At 38.1% G+C, this 22,431-nt stretch overlaps 1 protein-coding gene across 1 annotated transcript in view; it reads right to left on the bottom strand.

Moving 5' to 3' along the window:
• Positions 1-295: 295 nt before the first annotated feature.
• The window catches only part of LOC120557748 (guanine nucleotide-binding protein G(s) subunit alpha-like), a 31,411-nt gene continuing 9,275 nt past the window's right edge, over positions 296-22,431 (bottom strand). Inside the window, exons 3-12 of the mRNA XM_039798337.1 lie at positions 22,025-22,079; positions 21,510-21,629; positions 16,920-17,017; positions 5,396-5,450; positions 3,985-4,058; positions 3,622-3,680; positions 3,242-3,362; positions 2,303-2,433; positions 1,796-1,863; positions 296-1,214 (exon numbers count right to left, since the gene is read on the bottom strand). Coding sequence (XP_039654271.1) covers positions 1,068-1,214; positions 1,796-1,863; positions 2,303-2,433; positions 3,242-3,362; positions 3,622-3,680; positions 3,985-4,058; positions 5,396-5,450; positions 16,920-17,017; positions 21,510-21,629; positions 22,025-22,079 — 928 coding nt within the window. The 3' untranslated portion in view covers positions 296-1,067. The remainder of the gene's footprint in view (positions 1,215-1,795; positions 1,864-2,302; positions 2,434-3,241; positions 3,363-3,621; positions 3,681-3,984; positions 4,059-5,395; positions 5,451-16,919; positions 17,018-21,509; positions 21,630-22,024; positions 22,080-22,431) is intronic.

Here is a 22,431-nt window from a genome sequence, read left to right as displayed (position 1 = left end):
GGGGCGCGGGGAGGGGGGGGGGTATGTGTATGTGTGTGTGTGTTTGGGGTTTAAAATGGTGCACAAAGGCAGATCACACACAGTGTACACCAACACACATGTGGTAAAACTAACAAAAACTTAAAAGTTGATTTGTGTTATTACAGGAATATATAATATTTATATATTTATATTTATATATATATATATATATATTTATATACACACATATATAAATATCTATATATATATAGCTTGGATTTTTTGCACTGCATGAAGTTCACTGGTATGCATTGAATGTTATTTTTTTTCTTCCTTTTTTGTTTGTTGTTTTCCGCCGTCTGTCCTCCATTGGTTTCTTGAAGAGCAGGTCATGTGAGCCGTGTGGTCTTATGTTCGAGTCACGCTCACGTCCACAGGCAACCGTTAGTCAATTAGTCCGTCTGTTCGGGCAACAAAAAGGCTCACAGTCCTCCTCTGAATCAGTTTGCCTCCCTCCACGTCCATTGTTCTCTTCTTCTCCTCCGCCTCCTCCTTCGTCATCTTCAGCACGCGGTGAATAATAATGAACTCCTCCTCTCTCAGAATTCTCTCAGAAAGCATTATTTTTAATCGGCCTCTGCCAACTGGTAAAAGCAGGACGACTTGGTTTTAAAAGGGTCTGAGTGTGTGTGCGATAGGAGACATTAAAACCTAAGGGCTCTGAATGTCTTATGCTGTAGTGTGCGTGTGTGTACCTGCGAGTGTGTGCGTGTTCATATATCTGATGACAGAGAGAAAGAGATAAAATAAGGGATAGCCTGCACTGAGGCATTCCAGTCTGTAAGTACAGCAGTCAGTCCTGGCTAATGTTGGTGTATCCTTTGCAGTGTTTCCTTTTTTTAAAGATATAAAAAAAGTCTTTCCACTGTTCTGTTTTTCTGAAGTCGTGTAACCGGGAGAAATAGGAGTTGTATCAGGCTGGAGGGGAGGGCTCAGTTGTTTGGTGAAGTTGGTGGAAGTGGAGGGGCGTGATTGGCTGAGTGGCCGTGACGCCGGGTAGATCGGTAGGTTGGTAGGTAGATAAGTAGGCCGGACGCCGCTGCCCATCACAAGAGCTCGTACTGCCGTAGGTGCATCCTCTGTATGATGTCGCGACAGTCACTGAAGACGCGGCGGATGTTTTCTGTGTCGACGGCGCAGGTGAAATGGGGGTAACAGTAATGCCGTCCGTCCCCGCTGGCTGTGCTGATCCTCTGAAAAAGACACAAAAGTACAGACAGGTTAGTGGTGTAGATCAGTGGCTCCAAACCTTTTTATGTCTGATTCACCCCGACAGCCCTGTTAATTATATAAAAGTGAATACTGTTGCAATATTTTTTCTTACAATTCAACTGTTAATGTTTAAGTCGGTTTTATCAAGTTTACATTCCAAAAAAAAAAAAATCTAAATGTATCAAAAGATTAAAATTTTCATATAGGTTTGGAAAAGCTGCCGACAGTAAACCTAACATCTTCATTTACTTCATCCACTATGGTTTCAGTCTATTGCTGGTGAAACATCTTCCAACTCATCTTAACTGATGGTGTAACAAAATTAAGAAGGAAATCCTTTTTTGAAAGAGTCAGACAGAGGAGTGAAAATGGAATGAAGTGACACCACATAAATGTATAAATCAACTGTAAAATAGCCATACTAGGACATAGAAAACACAACCAAAACAACCAAAATGTGTCAGTTTAGGTTTTTTTCCTTGTGTTACATACACTGTTCTGTGAACAGGAAATATGAAACATACATGATGAAATTGATAAAATACAAGCAGGTAAAACACACCAGAAACTCATCCCGAATGAAGTACTTTGCCCTTGTGACGCGGGGATCCTCACCTGGCTCTGGTATTGCTGTTGGAGAAGAAGAAATGAGTCACAATAAAGTCATTTCTGCACTGAGCCATTAAACACATCACTCCTCCTGCTGAACAGGAGCTACTGGTAAAGCTGGCAATGATGAGGATTACTTAATGAAACCTTGTGACCAAAATTATTTGTCATGACTTTTTGTTTATAAAAAGGAAAAAAAATGTATTCTCTATATGTTAATCCTGCCCTTCATTTACATTATGGGCAGATAGCTGATATAATGTACTATTATACTACATGTATTGGTTAACATACAGCTAAATGCTGTTTAATCCTGAGCTTATTTCTAACTAGATTGTTGTATTTTGACTCAATGTGGCTCATCATCCACACTAAATCATTTCAATGGGTCGGCTACAACCACAGAACAATGGATATGTTATGTATTGGACACCCACAGAAATCAGTGTCCAACTCTTACCATCATCAGGTGTAGTGTAGCGTGCAAACTCTGGGAAATACTCTTCAATTTTAGATTTCCCTGCCAAAACCTTCTCAGCAAGCAGGTCCTGTTTGTTCAGGAAGAGGATTACTGAAATGGTCCGTAGCCACCTGTGGAGGGAAATGGAGAACGAGTTCAGTGCCAGATTTCTTTGGACTTTCGTTTCGGACACAAAATACATTACAGGTCACTTGCTGGAGAGCCCCTGCTTTTCAAGTGGCATTATGTTTTAATAGGCTTTGAGTCGTAGAGACCCCTATCTGGCCCCCCTAACTGTGGCAAATATTTTCATACATTTTTAACCCCACAGATATAATCTTAAATATATTAAGCACTTGTGCTTAATATATTTGGTACCCCTAAAATCGCCCAGCCTGGCCCCCTTCATTTGAAATGGTCTAGAACCCCCACTGAATAGCACTGAAGTGATACTGTGGTATTAAGGTGCACACTTAAACTGAACAGAAATGTCTTAATCTGTGACCAAAGAAATAGACTTTTGAAGTCTATCTAAACAGAGTAAAATTAACAGCCATTAAAGGTCCCAGTTGTACAAGTTGAAGCATGTGTGGCTTTATTTTTAAGACAACAAGGCATTTAATATTTATTTTTACAAACAAACAAAAAAAAAGTACAGAACTAAAATTGGGTTCAAAAGACGAATAGAGGAAAAAGACCGTATAAAAAGGTATAACACACTTATAGAAAGTGCCACAGTGCTACTCATCAACAGCATTTCAACCACAGTGTCAGACAGGAGAAACTGAACTGACATCTACTTGGGTTTGTCGTTTACGATCATCAGTGTGGCAAAAAAAAACAAAAAAACATCACGCACATCATCAAAAACCAAACCAACAGTCATTCCTTCATGTCTCTATCGCTACAGTAGAAACTACTAGTTTCTACGATTCTCACCTGTTGTTCCAAATGTTCTTGAAAAGGTTGAGGGCTTCCTGTAGTCTGTTGGTCTGATTGTCTTCTCTGATCACCATGTTGTAGCTGCTACTCGCCACCACAAAGATGATAGCTGTCACATCTGTGCCACACACACCAAAACACCATAGGCTACGATTAACACAACAAAGACGAGTTGAAACTACCAAACACTCTCCACACCTTTAGATTAAAATAAACACAGACACATGCATCTGGCAAAAACTAGAAAACAAATGGACACAAATTAATAATAATAAAAAAAAGAATCAGTCAATGACTGCTGTTCACTGATTATTTTTCAGTAATTCATGAATAATTTCATCCATACAATAAAGCAGTCCAAGCTACAAACGCTGTACCGTTAAAACACTGGATCCATTTTCGACGTTCATCCCTCTGACCGCCAACATCGAACATACTGTAAGACGGATGAAGTGAAAAGTTGAATTTGCATTGTAAAGAAAGTACTTTGAATACTGAATAAGGGACGTGAATCACATGACAATGATGCATAGTGAAGAGAAACAAGACCTTCGCAATCAAATCAAAGTTAAACATTTCGTAAAAACACATGAATTCATGAGGTTTATTATTTACTCTTCCCATGTTTTTCTTGCAGAGTAGGTGGTTTTTCTTTATAATCTGTGGATAAACTTCAACTACTTCTTGTTTGACTGTTACTTTTCTCACGTGGCGATAAATTCAACGTTGTGGTAACTCACTGGAAATTGACTTTGTCTATTTGAAATCGTGTCTCGAAGATCCCAGATGTCAGTACTCTGCATCTCAACAGGTCCTGAAAAATAGCGGCAGAACAGAACAGCGTTAGATATTTAAAGAAAATATAGAAAGAAAAAGGCTTTAACCCTTGTGTTGTCTTCCCGTCAACCCTGAAAACTTGAACCTTTACGACGCCTTTTTTTCACAGTTTGTTTTTTCCAACGTTTTAAATTGTTACATTTTTCTTGTACACATTTTCAGCAATTATTTCTACGTCCCATATTTTCTGATATAAAACAGAAATTGAAAACGGGTCAATGTGACAAAATGTGTCAAAGTCAACACAAGGGTTAAAAACAGAAGATGTAGAAGAGGGATGTCAGGAAGGTAGATATAAGAGTGTCAAAAGAGGAGGATAACAAGTTATTAAAGACAGGATTATTAACAGGAAAAGAAAGAATATGGAGAAAATAAACTCATGGACAACAAGTACTGTTATGATTTACAGATTAAACTTAAATTCATAGACCGTTCATCTATTGTATAAAGAAAGCAGACTTTAAATGTCAGATAACAGTGAAAAATGGCCATCACAATTTCCCAGCTTTGTATAACCATCATTCATTTTATGATCTACACCCGTGTAGGCCTGTAACAAATATTACATAATTGTCTAATTAATTTACATAATTGCCATTTCTTTGTTTAACTGCAATTAATTGCTAACATTAGCCTTAAGGGGTTTAACTGTTGATGGTAATAGTCAATTTTATGTTCATCTAAGAAAATAAATATGATGTTTTATGATAATAAACAGATGTGGTTTACTTCATAGGCTGTGTACTTTAAATGTGTTATTACATTATTTGGGTCACATTACAGTGATACAACTAAAATATGTATCCTGAGATTCATTCAAAACTTATTTTTGTTTGAAAAAGTAACCCATAAATAATTTTTAAATTTGACTAACACTGACAATTATATTGTTAATCGCAATTATTTCTGAGACAATTAAATGTTCAGTCAAATCTGGAATTGTTACAGCTCTACACCCGTGGTCTTTGTGCTGTGACATGTCAAAAAAGGGCGTTTTTCCTTGCCACTGTCGCAATAGCCACTCTGCTCTTGAGGGAATTACTGTAATTGTTGGGGTTTTGGAATTTATAGAGTGTGGTCTAGATCTACTCTATCTGTAAAGTGTCTCGAGATAACTCGGTTATGATTTGATACTATAAATAAAATTGAATTGAAACTATCTTGATACATTAATAAATGATTAATCGATTCTAAAAACAACTGTCAATCTACAAAACAATTAATTGACTTTATTGTTTTAGCACTATAGAGCACAGATGCAGGCAGAGTGCTTCAATATAACATTGCAAGTGTTTGGTGTGTTGAACATCTCACCTGATCAGTGGGTGTGTAGTCATTCTGCCTGACCACATCGACCCGGTCTAAGAAGCTGCGAAGAGAAAGGAGAAATACAGCCAGTTAGATCTTAGCTGCTGTGCTGCAGACAAATAATAACAATACAATAATAACAATATACTAATACAATAATACTATAAAATAGTATATACATACTAACAGAGAAAAACATTTCAACTGGCCAAATGCAACTTTGCAATACATTTATGTTGTGGATGCAACCACACTGGACACTTTTGACATACACAGACACAGACAGACACACACACAAGTGGGAGCAAGAGAAAGATGGAGGACAGCGGTCCCTGAGCAGCCACCAGGTGGCGTGTGTTTTAATTCACACTGACATCAGAAGCAGCCGGTCTGAGTCACCAGCAGCCGTTTGCTCTGTCAGACCAGAGAAGCTTCATCAATGGAGCTGCTGTAGTAATACTTCCACAGGAGGAGAGGTGTTTGTATGTGCACATCGGTGTGTGTGTGTGTGTGTGTGCGTGCATGTGTGTGTGTGAAGGCAGGCCTACTACAGTGAGATCAGATTTGCAGAGCTCCTACCCAAATTAATGTTAATTGTTCCGATGAACTGGCCTACATAACTACTGCTTTTCAAGGTGTGTGTTAGCTTTCGTAATGACTGTATCAGGGTTACCTACTGGGGGGTGTCTGCTGCAACAAGTCAGGACTCAAAACAGGCCCAAAGAAAGAAACTTTTATATGAGCATCTGTCAAGGAAACACAGCATTTCTGTCATGTCATCCCGGGATGAAGAAGTGAGTCTTTGTTAAAGTCTTTGTTAAACCAACTGACTAAACATTCCTCCTCATGTCCAATACGTTAGACGAGCAGACTGAGTTTGCTGGATTATGTTACAGGATATACACAAATACAGACAAAAAAGCCAGAGTTTTTAATGTCCCTGCAGTCCTGACAGTACTTTCAGATGTACAGAAGAAACATTGTGTAGGAAGAAGAACAGGAATTGCTTCGCTCCGATAGTGGAAAGAGGAGTGGGCTGAAGTCGGGCGAATGCTGCAACACTCAGAGGAATTTGGTGATCATCTTTAAGCTAAAGTGGCAACTATCGTATGAAGGGTGAAGCAACTACATGTTAGCAGCAAAGAGAACCATCTACAGAAGCACTTACACGGCGGATTTTAAATAAGTCTTATAGGGTTAATATCATTCACGGAATTTAAGTTACTAGAATTGTCCTATCATTAATGGTCTCCTGTTAAAGATTGGTAAACATTTACAGAGAAAGCTCCTGCAAAGACCCTGAATTCAATTTGGTCATGTCTTACACAGGCCCACAACTATTGCAATATGAAGACCAATACAATTCCTTTCTGAGACCACACATGCAAGACACAGAACATTAAAACATGAACAACAAAGTAAAAATCACAAACGTGTTATTGATAGGTAAACTACCTGCCTGACTGAGTTTTCAATTCCATCGTGATCAAAAGTGCCATCTCAAGTCAGTTTTGTGGATAAAGAGGAACATAAACTACAGCAGACTGACTGGCAGGCCATGGTGGAAACAGGATTGAGTTACATTTTATTTATTTGCTTTTCCTATTTAACAATTTCGGTTAATTTACCAACCACTGTTTAAGTCATACTCTTTGTAAAGAATATCGTCCAATGACAACAAGTGCCTGATTACTTGCAATGACAAAGTGATAGAAAATCAGAAAAAAAACTAATTTTTGCTTCGCAACACTATTATTATTTTTTTTCAGAATTGCCTGTAATCTTTGTTGTATTTCCTTGTGATATTACTACATATCTAACATTTTCGACAGGCCTCTAAAAATGATTTCAAATTTAAAAAAAAAAGGTAAAAAGGTAAAACACTTTCTGGTAAATGGATCAAAACAAGTAGATATAACAGTAGTAATACATTGCTTTATGTTTAATGCAAGGTTTCCGGCAGTTTATTATAGCCGAGGTGCACCGCCTCAACTGAAATACAGAGTGCCTCTACTAATGTAAGAAAATTATTTAAGTTTACATTTTTATGAAATATAATATTAAGCTTCAGGATCACAAAGCAGAGGCGCTCATTTGCACCAAAAAAGTAAAAAGTATTGTTGTAATAATAATAATAATAATAATGAGTGAAGTGATTGTTTACGTGGCAATAACTAAACTGACAAGACAAGATACATCAGGGCAACGCTTACCAACTCCATCCATTTCCTAAAAAAAAGAAAAAAAAAGAAAAACACAAAAACAAAACAGGCTGTGAACCACTTTTTTTAAGTTGGCTGCTAACAGACAAACGTACTCATTTCCCACCCTGTTTGATTTCTGCACGGCTGTCTGGTGTGACTCATCGTCTGCCCACCATTCTTACAACTAGAAAGGCAAGACGCTTAATTGTAGCTGCCTCTCAGGGCAAAGGTATGTAACCCCCTCTGAGATAACTAGGAATGTGGCAGGCAGGGGTGAAATGTGACAGGAGGGCTGCAGGTAACACACAGAGGAACAGGGGGCTGGGTCTGTGGACGTTACAGGACAGGACAGGACAGACAGATGGACAGACAAAGGGAAAAGACACTTGAGTCAGGAAGAAGAGAGCCGTATGAGGCTGAAAGAGAAACAGAAGAGGACAAACAGTTTGGGGAACAAAGATATACCCATGTGCATATCTCTACACACACAGATATTCATATAGAACACACACACACACACACACACACACACACACACACACACACACACACACACACACACACACACACACACACACACACACACACACACACACACACACACACACACACACACACACACACACACACACACACACACACACACACACACACACACACACACACACACACACAGCGACCGACATCTGCCGAGGCCAAACTCTTGTTTATCTACAGCTCCGGTCTGAGGCGGCAACACGCCCAGGACAAACACATCGCTCAGTTTTTAGCAGTTCTCCCTATTAATAGGAGAAGTGCCAATAATAACCGTGCCTAGTAAGTTGAACTAAAAAATAGTGGCTGCCCCAGTAACAGAGAGGTGTGCTGTGTTATGAATAACCTTTCAGGGTTATTCTGGGGTGGCAGACAGGCTGACTTAAACTCTGGAAATATACACAGGACTCTTGTCTGGTGAGTGAAAATAACCCAGCATATTTACAAGAAAAGATAAAGTACCTTTTTATAACTTTTTACTCCTTTTTTAACTTTGGCATCATTTTTGTTGGGGGGTTTAATGTAGGACAAACAAAAATGGACAAATTTTTATATACATAAAAAAAAAGAATTTGAATGTAATGATTTTATTGGTATATAAACATAAACAACCATGGACACTTTTCTCTTCTCACCAGTTTAGACTTAACGCAAAATTCTGACTTAACAATTTCCGAAAAAATAAAAAGCCTACAAAATGTAATTTCACAACTTTCTTCTTTTCTTTATTTATGTAGACGCTAAAGCTTCTTCTGAAAATATCCACTACTACTATACTTCCACAAACAGCAAATTTTTTTAAATATATCCCCTTTACAAACTTGAAAATTAAAAAGAGGAATTTATGTACTGAAACAAGTCGTCTTCACCTCAATAACAGCATTAGGTTGCAAATAAAAAAGATTTCTGTGGCAATAATTCCCTAACAATCAAATATCAATCTGAGATCTTTCCATGTTGAAGGACATAACAGGCTACAGCATCAACAGCAGCGTACAACAAAGCTGATAACCCCTATCCTATAATGTATTCATCTGGTTAAAGTGGCAGTATTAGGACAAAGGATTACCCTGATTATGAGCTAGTATACATCTTCAGCTCTATACGGGGATTAGGCTACTCTGAGCCGCACAACAGGGTCGACACGTCTGGCCTCCACACCAACAGCTGGACTGGAAAATATGCTGAGTAAGGGATCCTTAATTGCTTGGATTAAAAAAAAAAATCATATACTTTATAAATAAGATAACATGAGCATGTTTAAGAGGAATGTTTCAAGTTACTGACCGTTTAATTTAATATCCACTTCATGTGAACATATTATAAAAGCTTTTGGTAATGTCATTGATTTAAAAAGAAATTAATTGGAATAACAATATTTAGTGTAAATGTGTCTTGCAGGGTTTAATGTGACACACACACACACACACACACACAATTAACTCCCTTAAAAGTGCCTCTTTCTACATATGCCAAAATCCATTTATGTCTCCCAGATTTTCAAAGTTCAACAAGCAAATTATTCTTATGTTCACATCATCTCCTTTTAAAAGAACAATAAAATCATCTCAAACAAAGGCTTGCTCATCAACAAAGAAAACAAATGTAATATTTCTGTCAAAAAGCAAACCCAGTCAAATTTGGCTAAGAAGCTCAGCATAAAAAGTGCAATTGTTCATGTTACATAAAGAAAACTAAGTATCAGGTAGGAGGATAAAAAAAATAGAAAAGGACAATATAGATCGTCCTTAGATACATCTGCGATGAGTCACTATTAAATCCAAAATAGTTTAATTCATTTATTTCATATAGCCCTTACCCTTGTTAAGACCATAAGCCTACATGTAAAAGGAAACATGTAACTAAATGCCCTAAAAAGAGCAGCTTTTACTAATTCTTCCTCAACAAGAAGTTCATTAAACTGTACCATTATCATAAAGTTGTGAAGCTAAATTGCACAACTTGGAAATTCAAAGCAAATTCCAGTTTAAGCACTGCAAACAGTGACTTTAAAAACACTTGAATCTGTCTTTTCAAGATACTGAAAATCGGACTCTGCACAAGAGAAAACTGAAGCTTCACAAGCCTCAGAATCACTACGTCAGAAAAGTCAGAAAATGGTATTGGCGCTTTCTCAAGAAGGGAAAAGATTGTGCACGGCCCGCCAAGCGGAACGAGTCGAGGGGCTTTACTGCTTCTTTGTATGTTAACGCTTCACATTGAGAGCCGACCAAACCAAAAGCTTCACTAGCCGATACCCACCCACCCACCCACCCACCCACACACACACACACACACACACACACACACACACACACACACACACACACACACACACACACACACACACACACACACACACACACACACACACACACACACACACACACACACACACACACACACACACACACACACACAGAGAAAGAGGAGGAAATAAAAGAGAGAGAAGGCTGACATTACAGCGCTGCTCCAAAAATAGCTCCCTGGCACCCTGGCCTCCAGCTTGGTTGTCATGGCGACAGAACCACAGGCGCTATAAATAGACAATCGGCTCCAAATCTTGTGCTGACTGGAGTGACGCCAGAAAGAGGGAGAGACAGACAGGGAGAGAAGAGAAGAAGAAAGAACGAACAACAGACAGAAGAGAAAAAGAAAGAATGATTGGGGGAGAGAAACCGAGCGAGCAACAAAGAGATACAGAAAGAAATGCAGAGGAGGAAGAAGTGCAAGAAAGAAAGAAAAAAAAGGAACAAAGATGAAAAGAATCAAATCAAAGAAGTTAAGAAAAGAAGGGGAAAAATGAACAAAGAATCAAAGACTTAACGAAAGAAAAGACAGAAAGAAAGACGGACAGAATGGAAGACAAACACAAAGAGACAGAAACCAAAAAGAAAGAACAGGTTAATCAAGTCAAGAATCGATGGAAAAAAGAAGAATAAATGACAAATTTTTGATGAACTTGTTTTTTTAAAAATTAACAACAAAAAAGACAAGACGGAGAGAAAGTCGGAGAGAAAAAAACACTGAATGAAACAGACAAAAAATAAGGGAAGAACATAAGACCAGACTGAACAGCTACATGAAAGAGAAAAAAAAGAAAAATAGGCAAATAGTGTTTGAAAAAGAGACAAATACAGTAAGTATTTGTCAGTAAGAGAAATGAGTAAAACTAATACTGGGAACACTGGCACATTGGGAGCGGCCCAATCATTGAACACACACAGCATTCAGAAAATCACAATAGAGTGAGATTGCAGCAGCAGTTTGTCTGAACCATCTCGCTCGCCTTAAACACTTCAAAATGTCCCTGACTCATGCTACACACCAGCTCAACGAGAGCACGTCTGCTGCTTCAAACCATTTCAGAATCACGCCACGCTAAAGTTATGACACTACAACCCCCCAAAAAATACGGTTTGTCTTTGCCCATCCCGCAATTCTCTCTCTCTCTCTCTCTCTCTCTCTCTCTCTCTCTCTCTCTCTCCTCGCGATGAGTCAGAGGCTCAATCTGAGGCATTTTCTGTCCCTGCAGAAACACAACTACACCTCACAGAAAGAGAGAAAGAGGGGGGAGGAAGGAGAAGCGAGAGAAGTGAAGGGAGAACGGAGAGGGAGGATGCCAGAGAAGTAAATCAGGGGGACTCCGGCACATTATCGCTGGGACAAGATTTCAGAGAATCGACGGATAATAAATACCGGCTGGTATCACAGCCAAGCGACACATAACACAAACAGACTCCGATACTGAATGTATGGGGATGTTCAGTCACGTTCCTCCTCTCGTGCTACACAAGATACACAATTCTCAATTTTCTCTAAACATCTGGTGAGGGATCGTTCTGCTAAATATATTCATACCATATATGAATCTATTTATTCTGATAAAGTTGGCTTGAAGCCTTTAATAAAATCTCGGCGTAAGGCCTAAAAATTACAATCAAGAAAATCCACAGCTCGTTTTTCCCAAAGCTGGGTTTATAATAATAGTAAGACAAGTATCCATATAACTGACAACTAATGGTTATTTGTATTATTAAATAATCATTTACTCTCAAATTCTCACATTTGAGAAGCTGGAACCAAATACTTGGCATTTTTTATTATTTTTTTGTCAACTCTACTATTAATAAATTGTAGGGTTGGAGAAAAAAGTATAACAATATACTGTATATTGTACTGTTTGTGATACAAAATAAAATGTGTTGTAAAATTACTGAATATAGCTTCTTTAAGTCTTAATAAAGCAAAGTAAGGCTGACTAGGTAGTAGGGCTGTGCAATTAATCGAAATTTAATTGCGATTATGATTTTGGCTCCCAATGATCACAAAAACAGAATAATCAAGAAAAAGAATTATTTAGCTCATTACGTTTTGCAAGTAAACTCTTATTTTCTTAAAAAATAAAGTTTAAATAGGAAAATTATTAAGGCAAATTTCACAGTTGTGTTTTTTACTGTTGATTTATTTAACTTTTTCCACTGTTTTTTTAAGTTCAATAATTGCAACATCTTTGCAGAACTCAACGAGTAATCTTGTTAAATTATCGTGATTTCAATATTGACCGAAATAATCGTCATTATATTTTTTTCCATAATCGAGCAGCCCCAGTAGGTAGGACATCTCACTATAATCCACACCTGCTACAAAGCCATTAAACAGGCCAGAGAAGCTACCAACTCATGACAAAAAGTCCTTCATATAATCAAATGAAACAATAAATTGCTCTGACACCTTAAATGTCATATACGTTGCACATTAAACAAATATACAATGTGTTACTGTTCACTGCATATTTAAGAACATATCACAGGTAGAAAAAGAAAAGATAATACCAGGCTCATGTCTACAGTAAACATGAAGCTACAGCCAGTGGCTGGTTAGCATTAGGCCTGCATGATTCGGGGAAAAATATGCTTTTTTAGCTTAGAACTGATATCACGATTCTCTGTCACGATTTATTTCTCACGAAGTGTAATGTTTGTTGCACACATGAACCATGACAAAACAAAACAAACTGGCAGTAACAAAAAAAGTTTTTTTGGCACCTATAGCACATTGCGCATCACCACAAGCCTGTAAACATAGAGGCTTCAATGAATAAAGAAAATAAAGTACATACTGGACATTTAAGTACAGTAGGCTACCAAAAATAGTGACATAGAACTCCTTGAACATGTCTTAACATAATTAAAACATGTCTATCAACATGCTGCAGCTACAGCTTCAGTCTCTAGAGAAATGGAGTTTGTCAATTGCCAAATTAAGTACAGTATCAAAAACAGAATGATTTCTTAGCAAACTCTTTAACTGCTTGCCTTTCATGTCTTCAGCTGTCCTATACATTTTTTTTAAAATCGAAGTCATTTAAAAATGTAATCGCTAACAGGGTGAATCGAGATCGCGATTTTAGAACGATTAATCGTGCAGGCCTAGTTAGCATAGCTTTAGCATGAAGACTGGAAACAGGCTCTGGACAAAATGTCGACCGAACACAACACATCCTCATGTAATCAAGGAGAACAACATCCTAGCAAACAAAGTGTGTGACCATACAAGGTGTCAGGAAGTGTTGATAGAAAACAACAATAACACATCATAAAAGGAGCATGATGAGGCAAAAACACAGCCAGGGAAGCTTCAGTGACTTCCTTCTCATCGGACAGAGACAACAAAGCATGACCGGCCCGGCAACTTCTTCTTCCCTTTTATTTTTTATCATGACATGAATCGGATGATAAGTGTTTTTTTTAAAGAGGCGGGGGTGGATGGGGTGGCCCTGACGTTTCCCGCGCTATCTAAGGCTGACATTTTCATTTAATGATAACAACCTTCATCAACAATGCTGAAGTTGTCTCTCTCCTAACACACTCGCTCATTCTTTCTCCTTCTGCAGCCTGCCTGGGTTAAAAATAGCGCTCCCCTCTCTTTTTCTCTGCTTCTCCGTTTACATAAGCACACAGAGGGGGGAGGGGAGCACTTCCGGTCTGGCCACCCAGCCCAGCATCTCATCCATAACACTGGGGCTGCTGGGTGTGGGAGAGAGGAGAGGAGAGGAGAGGAGAGGAGAGGAGAGGAGAGGAGAGGAGATCCCGCAATGCAGGGAAGCCCTCTCTTTCTCTATTTCATATATCTCTACATTTTTAGAGGGAAGTATTCTACTTTTTATTCCACTAACATTATTTGAGAGCTGTAGCTACCAGTTAGTTTTCAGCTAACTAGTTAGCAGCAGGTTCAACAAAGAATGATTTCACATTCAACAATGATTTCTCAGGTGGTTTCATTTAAATTTTCATCGGACTCAATAATTCACCAAAAAAAGAAAGAAAAATACTACAGAAAAGTTCCAATTAAGAAAACAAAGTTCTATGGCAGAACTTAGTCTTCTCTATTTTTCCAACCCCCATTAATCATCTCATGACCACCCAGATTTATCTTGTGATCCTTTGGGAGGGGCCCGACCCCTAGGTCGGGAACAACTGGACTAAACTTCCTAACTTTACATAACGTAGTCAAAACCATCTCCGCCTCGACCAGCTACGACAGTGTAATGTTACTTACAAATTGATAGCTCAGTATTATAATTTCATAATGTTATAATATGCCACTCACAGGGGAAATGTTTCAGCAGAATAAGTACTTTTATTTTTCATACTTTAAGTACATTTTCCTGTTACTATTAGTGTGCTTTTACTTAAGAATGAGTTTGAATGCAGGACTTTTACTTCTTATGCAAGCACACATGCATGTTGAAGCACCAGCACATACTGTACACAAAGGCACACACACACACACACACACGAGAGAGAGAGAGTCGGCAAGCCTTCGCCCTCCAAGAGCTCTGGCTTCTTGTGACCACTGCATGCCTTATAACAGAGGCAGGCCTGACTGAGATCAAAAGGCGGATAAAAAAAAATACCAGAAAAGAAAGAACGCAAGAGTTTTGAAACAAAGGAGGGAGTGCCGGGTCGAGGAAGATTTTTGGGGAAAAAAAATAACATGTCTCAGCCTTTGTGACAAATCAATGCAGCATAGTATGGTGCCAAGTAACTCTCTATTATTATATTGGTCAGTTTTTCTGATTGACAATCCCATTTTGCAGCAATACAGTTGAAGTGAGATGAACAAACAGAGAAATTTATCTTTTTAGATAAAACAGATGTTGACAAGGTTTCATTTTGGGGACATAATTGGGAAAAATCTGAAGTTGGAAAAAGGTAAGAAATTGCAATTTATCGCAGAATAATGCAATATGTTTAAAATCGGAATAATATCGTATCGTGACATAAGTATTGTGATGATATCGTATCGTGAGGCCCCTATCAAGCACTACAAAATAGATAACGATAAATCTAGTGATAATCTCTATTTTTCTTATTGTCAATAGATCCCATGAAAAGATCCTGTGTACCAAATTCCATGGCAGTCCATCCAATAGTTGTTGAGATATTTCTGTCTGGACCAGAGTGGTGGACTGACAGACCAACATTGCCATCCCTAGTGCCAAGCCTCCAGCATGGCTAATAACTATTAAAAGCACATCAATGAGCAACACTTTTGCACTGGATTACATGTTTCTACATAACAATGAACATGCTAGTTTATTCTCTATGTTGTATTGCACTATGCACTAGTTACAACAGACACACTGTGTGTGCAGCGCAGCATGCACTGACACTTTGCCCTCACCACATGCTAAAACGACCAAACACCCCACAGCGTGCTGCCAGCTAAATCGTATTTTTATTGTCAGCGCGATTTGAATATGTGCGATGAACACGTCGCCTGAAACGCAATGAATAAGGAAAATCATTTTATTTAGGGATGGGTACCAAAACTGTAGTATTTATTATCACGCTGCAGCCTCACCCTGCTCTCTGTCGGGGCTGAGCGTAGCCTAATTAAGTGCAATAAATCCTTCACGAGTAAAAAGTCAATACACCTGTTGAACAAGTATAAACATGTAGACATATTTAAAAAGGGATATTTTTCATCCACTGTCGTTATGTTTTACACAAGCACAGCGCGCTAGCTTGGCTAATAACGAATTGTGACAAGCTAAAACAAAAGCTTTTCACAAAAGTCTGTTTATCTTTGCAAATTCTTATAAATTGAGACAAACCAGCCCCTTCTCTCTCGTTCAGCTGTAATTTCACAAGGCTAATTATTATGCACGTGGATGACGTCACTGGACAGGATGAATGACTGATACTGACTGATGTCTGTGACACATAAATCTCTTGAATCTGCATTTTTTCTGAACTTGACTCAGTATTTTGATGTCAAGAACATTATTTATGTTATTGACATTTTAGAATGTTTCCAGTGAGGGTTAGAGTTTTTTTTATTGTGACTTTGCTGTTGTAAACATTACTGTTGCTGCTCTACAAACAACATCTAGCCTAATTATAATCCTGTTCTGAATTCAAAGACAACCAGGCTAACATGTATGTATGAAGGTTAAAAAAAAATGTAAGGGGATATAACTCTGGAACAAGTTACTCCTTGACATTCGCACTATTACAGATGTAGCTCTTTTTGGATCAAAACGCAAACCTTATTTACTTAGAATGGCTTTTAGTACGTAGTAGTGGTGTGACAATTTCCCTCTCCTCCTCCTGTTTCTATGCAACCTTTTTCTCATTTTAGTTTTCTATGTTTCATTCTTTTTATTGTATGTTATGTTGTTTTATTATTGGTCCTTGATGTAAAGCACTTTGGATACCTGCTGGTTGCTGTAAATTGCTATATAAATAAATGTTGATTGATTGATGATAAAAAAAGAGACTTACTATTGTGCGCAGTCGATGAGTTGATATTCGTTGGACCTTTCCCAGCAGGACCGCACACCCATGTCCTGCCAGAGGATCTTTGCATGGTCATAAAACTCCTGGAAAGAGAAAGAGGGGTTTGTATCAACAGCATACCACAACAGAAATAACTGGGAGTCAGGCTCTCGTTTTAGGATCCCTGAAATCACAAAAAGAGTGTGTCAGTAAAACAAGAATCTTGCAGAGCATTATTCTCTAGGTTTTTGAGAGAGAAGAGAAAATAAAAGAGAAGAAGAAATGCTGTTACAGTGAAGACCCACTGAACACGATGCAAAGTTCGCCCCCCATCCCTGGCCTTCAAACTTACAGACACGAATAAAAACCAAGTGTAAAACTGCAGGTTGCTCATTCACACGTTTGAAGAGAAATGGTGTTAAAAAGTTGTTCATCATCATACATAAACTATACCGAATGCAGCACACAACAAATGATCGACTTTACACATTGGTGGATGGCAATATAGGAAAACCTTGTTGCTGGTTGGTATCTTTGGATGATATCTGTGTCCCTGGCTTAAAACGGTATTTCCTGTCCGAGTCTCAGTTGGTGAAAACATTAAGGACAGATGAAGGGAGGCAGTGATACACCCTGGCTCAGTTTGTAGTTGAAGGCCGACTCGGAGAGGAGCAGCAGATGAGCGGGCTCTGACAGAGGCAGGAAACACAACAGTTCACCGAGTTCATGAAGAAATGGAGAGCTTTGTAAGGACACAAGGCTTGGCTGTCACTACACAGGGGCCTATCCCTTCACTACGACCTGAACTTGGTCACATACAACCTGATCAAGCACAAACAAGCCATTAGGAGTTATAGAGTTTTACTGCATACCCTTAAAATACTTGATGTAACTGAGAGTATGCAGGTTTTGCAGTGACAACCATGTTACCGACAGATATACACAAGTTTGGAAAAGCAGATGTGATGTCTGAGGTGGATAAATGGGACGAGGTTTCAAACTAGCAGAGTTGTTTGTCAGTTATATTTTCTTATCATATTACAAAACAAGAGGGGGTACAAGGGGGTTTGGTTTACAGACAGAGTGGTATAACTTAGTATACAAGCTGAGGAAATGCAAGTTGATCAATGAGTTAACCAATTACCTATGTATAGCTACTTTGAGATCCTGTGTGAAAAAAGTCAGCGCTCTAAAAACACGCTGCAAAATTATACGCTTCAATTTGAATTAAACTGCATTAATAAAATGAAGCTGAGGAAAATGTAATTTGAGTAATCTACCAGGTGATATATTAGAAGTTGCATATCCCTGATATTGTATGTAGGGATTGAGGTTTTAAAATTTAAAATATTAATTATATATATATATATATATATATATATATATATTTTTTTTTTTTCTGAGCTATTCAAAGTTTTTTGGGGCAAATCTCGCTCTTTTCAACTCTTTCAGACATAGGAAATGCATAAAGAAATGCCCTTCATAGTTTTGAAGCAACGTTCAAAACATTGCTACAGCATGACGTTGGTTCAGAGAGTGATTCTGTTTATATATCTACTTCATGTCTTTTTTTCCTGTTGAAGGATTTTTTTGTGGTTTCTCCTGAACCATATCAAGGATTTTTATGAACAGTTATGTTGTAAAAAAAACAAATAATAAAAAAATAAAAGCCAGCTATTCACAGTAAATAAAATTCACTTGACTAACTTCTAACTTGACTACGATGACTTGTCACTGCACTACACTGAGAGCATCGAGGTGGGCATGGCAGCAATTGGTCTGAGTTAAAAAAATGTATCTTGCATAAAGGCCATAATCCATTTCATTATTAACATTTAAGGAGACTTTTTTTTTTATGAATAATAACAAGGATTACTGATTAGAAATGAAGCTTGAAAGGAAATCAAGACTTTGGAGATTCAATCTTGGCCTTGGTGCTTATTTTCTCTTGCTCTCTTTCTCCTCTGCTAAAGGCAGAGTCAACCAGTTCAACTGGTTTCCAGTGGGCCCTAAGGCCAGGCGAGGGGGAGCGGGCTGAGAAGGAGGCGGGTGGAAGAGTTGGAGGAGAGGCTGAGCCTATAAACTAGTTTTATGCTGTATTCTCTTTCCTGAACAACCACCCATCCACGGGCAGAATCGAAAGCCAAACCTTTTGCTTCTGGGAACCGATGCTCTATTAAACGTTGCTTTAGGTAACCAGCCATCATTGTGCTGAAATCACTATCTAAAATAACAACTGTTACCGTGCTGTAACCCTCCAAACCCCACATGAAAAACTCGGTTTCAGATCAAAGTGAGTGCTGGTCTTTCCCTCTTCAGTGGAAGTGACTGACTGACAGCTTGAAAGAGGCCCGCATGATAAATTTGCCATGAAGTTGCAGAGACAATATCAGGAGACCTCCTTTTGCTTACACGCAAATACACTCACTTTTTACTGGAAACTCAGCTGCTAAAGACAAAGCTATATGGTGGAAACAACCAGTTTAAACATTGAAGCTATCCTGCTGGGAAAAAAACAGGGAGCACACAGTGTTCTTCTTCCTCTATACGTAACCTTTCCCATATTAAAAAAACAGCTTAAATGTAATTTCTAGTCTCTAAATGTTTGTTCCACTGATTGGTTAAAGCTACATATCACTCTTTACATTTGAGAAACATGCTTCTTTTAGACCAACATATCAACTCAAAGTATCCAGATGTGCATGCTTTTATCTTTGAAAACCCTTTGATGTTGACTAAGATTTCAAATAAATCATCATAGTTTGATTTATTTGGGGTTTTGAACTGCTGGTCATGATCTTTTATTGATATACTGAAAAATACCAAACATTATGTGTTGTTTGTTTGTTTTTGTTTTTTTTTAAACATAGCTGCAACTAATGATCTTTTTCATTATCTATTAATCTGCTGATTATTTTCTTGATTACTTGGTTTATCACAATTTCCTAAAGCACAACATGGCGTGTTCAAATGTCTGGTTTTGTTCGACCAGCAGTCCCAAACCCCAAAATATTACATTTTTTGAGAATTATCACTTTTAAGAAGGGGGGAATGTTAAATAAATCATCAAAACTGTCACATACTTTGTTTGCTGTCGATCAACTAATCCATTACTCGACTGATTGTTTCAGCTAAATCGAAAAGTTTGATCATAATCAGTTATGGTCTTATTACCATATCTGACAATGCAGTGAGTCTCTGAGAGGCCGCTGGGAGCAGACTCCAGCTCAGGGGGGGGGAATCCATCTCAGTCTCAGTGTTTCTGGAGGACAGGTCCCTCTAGACACATTTAGGGTTATTACAGACAATCAGTGTTAATAGGCAGTGTGGATCTCTCAGGTGAGAGGCTCATTCAATGACAGCCTCCCAAGCGGAAGCACACCTGCGAATTACCTAATCACTGTGCAAACACACAGGGCGGACTCATAAAGGCTGCCATGGGAGGTACCATACTCATCTATAGCACAAATTGCCAGGGGACCTGCATGGCTGGCTAGATATGGTAACTCCATGACGTTTAAAAGCAGTTATAATGAGACATTGAGACCAATTTCACAACAAACATCTGAAAAAATAAAAACATGTATAAAAAAATGGAAGCTGAAAAATAGTACATAGACAAACTAGACTGTGATTAAGATTTGCAACTGTTTAAAGCCTCAATTCTAAAACATTTTCCCACCAAAATAAGCGTGTATATATGTGTTGTATACAGGCAAAAATAGGCAATAGCTAGCAGACAAGTATGCCTATCTGTTTTTCTTTCTTGTGTGTCACGTTCAATGTCACATACGCACCGGAAAACTTTTTTTTATATATATCTACTCACTTATTCAGTCTCTCTTTTAAACTCCTGGCCGACTAATTTAGGACGATGTGCGAGCGCTGCTTGGAGGGAGACAGACAGAATTTGTGGCTGAGATAACAAAGGTTCCCACTGGAGACGACGCACATCATAGCATCACGTCGGAAAAGGAGCGAAAATTTACATGTCCACCCGGGTGTCACGTTTTCATCACTGCCGATAGAAGCTGGACCTGATAAATACTGTGGCTAGTGCAGTCATTTGTCCCCAGGAGTGAATGCCGCTTGTAATCTTGTAATCCCACGACAGACAAAAGCCAGATGTTAGTGGGTGTTTGTGGGTTTTTTGGCAAGTAGGAAAGGGGTATAAGTTTAGGGCTTCAACTAATTGAGCATTATTTTCATTATCAATTAATCTACCCATTATTTTAACGAATATATTATATGGTCTATTTAATGTTTAAAAGAAAACAGTGGAAAATGTCTTGTTTTTTCCAACCAGCAGTCCAAAATCCAGTTCAGTTAAATATCATAGATGAAACCATAGACGTTTTGGGATTTTTGTTTTAAAAGTATTACTTAAATAATTAGTTGACTATCAAAATTGTTGCCAAATACTACCTTTGGTAATAAGATGAGATACTTTAATGATACTACACTTGAACAGGCATCCAGATGACATTAGACTAAGAGATTATTAGTATAAAATGGGACTTGCAGTTGAAAAAAGGAAACAAAGTAGTGCAGAAGTCAGAGAGTCAATAGATCCCAAGGATTGAAGGTGCAACTTACCGAAGGAAACTCAAAATCCTTCTGGTTTACTTGGTTCAGGACATAATCGATTCGGCATTTGTTTGCAGGACAGGCTAACTGGCATGGCGGTGTGAGCGTAGTCATGGCAGCTACAATCGTCTGGATGGTGGAAAGAGAAGAAGAAAACTTAATACAATAATTTGTTAGAAAAACCCACAACAGGGTTAATATTCAACCCTTTTTAGTTTACATTTACGTCTTAAAGCTCCTTTACATCCACACGACATAGAGAGCTTCATTTTAATGAGCTACATGTTTATTTTGAAGGTAAAGTGCTGCATGAAGTTTTCTGATTACTAAATACTGATTACTCAGTATTTTAAAAGCATTCAGAAAATCTGTTGTTAAGTAAAGTTCTTTTATGCAGAACATCCGTAATCTTTTTTGACTTTATGACAAACAGACGGCATTGTGGACTCCAGGTTGTAACCTTTTAGCAAATCTGTCATCATTGCTCCCAATATTGAGGGAAAAGCACTACAAAACATTCTTACCTCTATAGCTTCTTTAATGTTGTTTTTAATATCATGTATTTTCTGTTTTTTCTCCCTGTAAAGAACAAAGAAGGGTTAATGTTATTACACAAAAGCATAAATGAAAAGAATTAAGCACTATCACCTCGAGTCGAATATCAACAGTCAAAAAGGTCAATCACTTTGATGCTAATAAAAACATATTTCTATTATTTCCAAAATATGGCTCCATGGGTATATACAGTATATCAGCTGTAAATCCAAATATGGATAACGTAGCTGTACAAGCTAAAATATGTTTTTATTTAGAAGAAACAGTTATTTTTCTGTGTTAGTGCCAGCAGGTTTTGGTAGGGATTTGCTGTGTAACATAAACCTTTCTTTGTCAGCCTGGAGGTGAATTTTATCCGACATCAGTATTATGGCTG

Source organism: Perca fluviatilis, chromosome 4, assembly GCF_010015445.1.
Source record: "Perca fluviatilis chromosome 4, GENO_Pfluv_1.0, whole genome shotgun sequence".
Taxonomy (NCBI): Eukaryota; Metazoa; Chordata; class Actinopteri; order Perciformes; family Percidae; genus Perca; species Perca fluviatilis.
The sequence above is the reverse complement of the archived record's forward strand: the minus strand, read 5'-3'. Positions and strand labels throughout refer to the sequence as shown.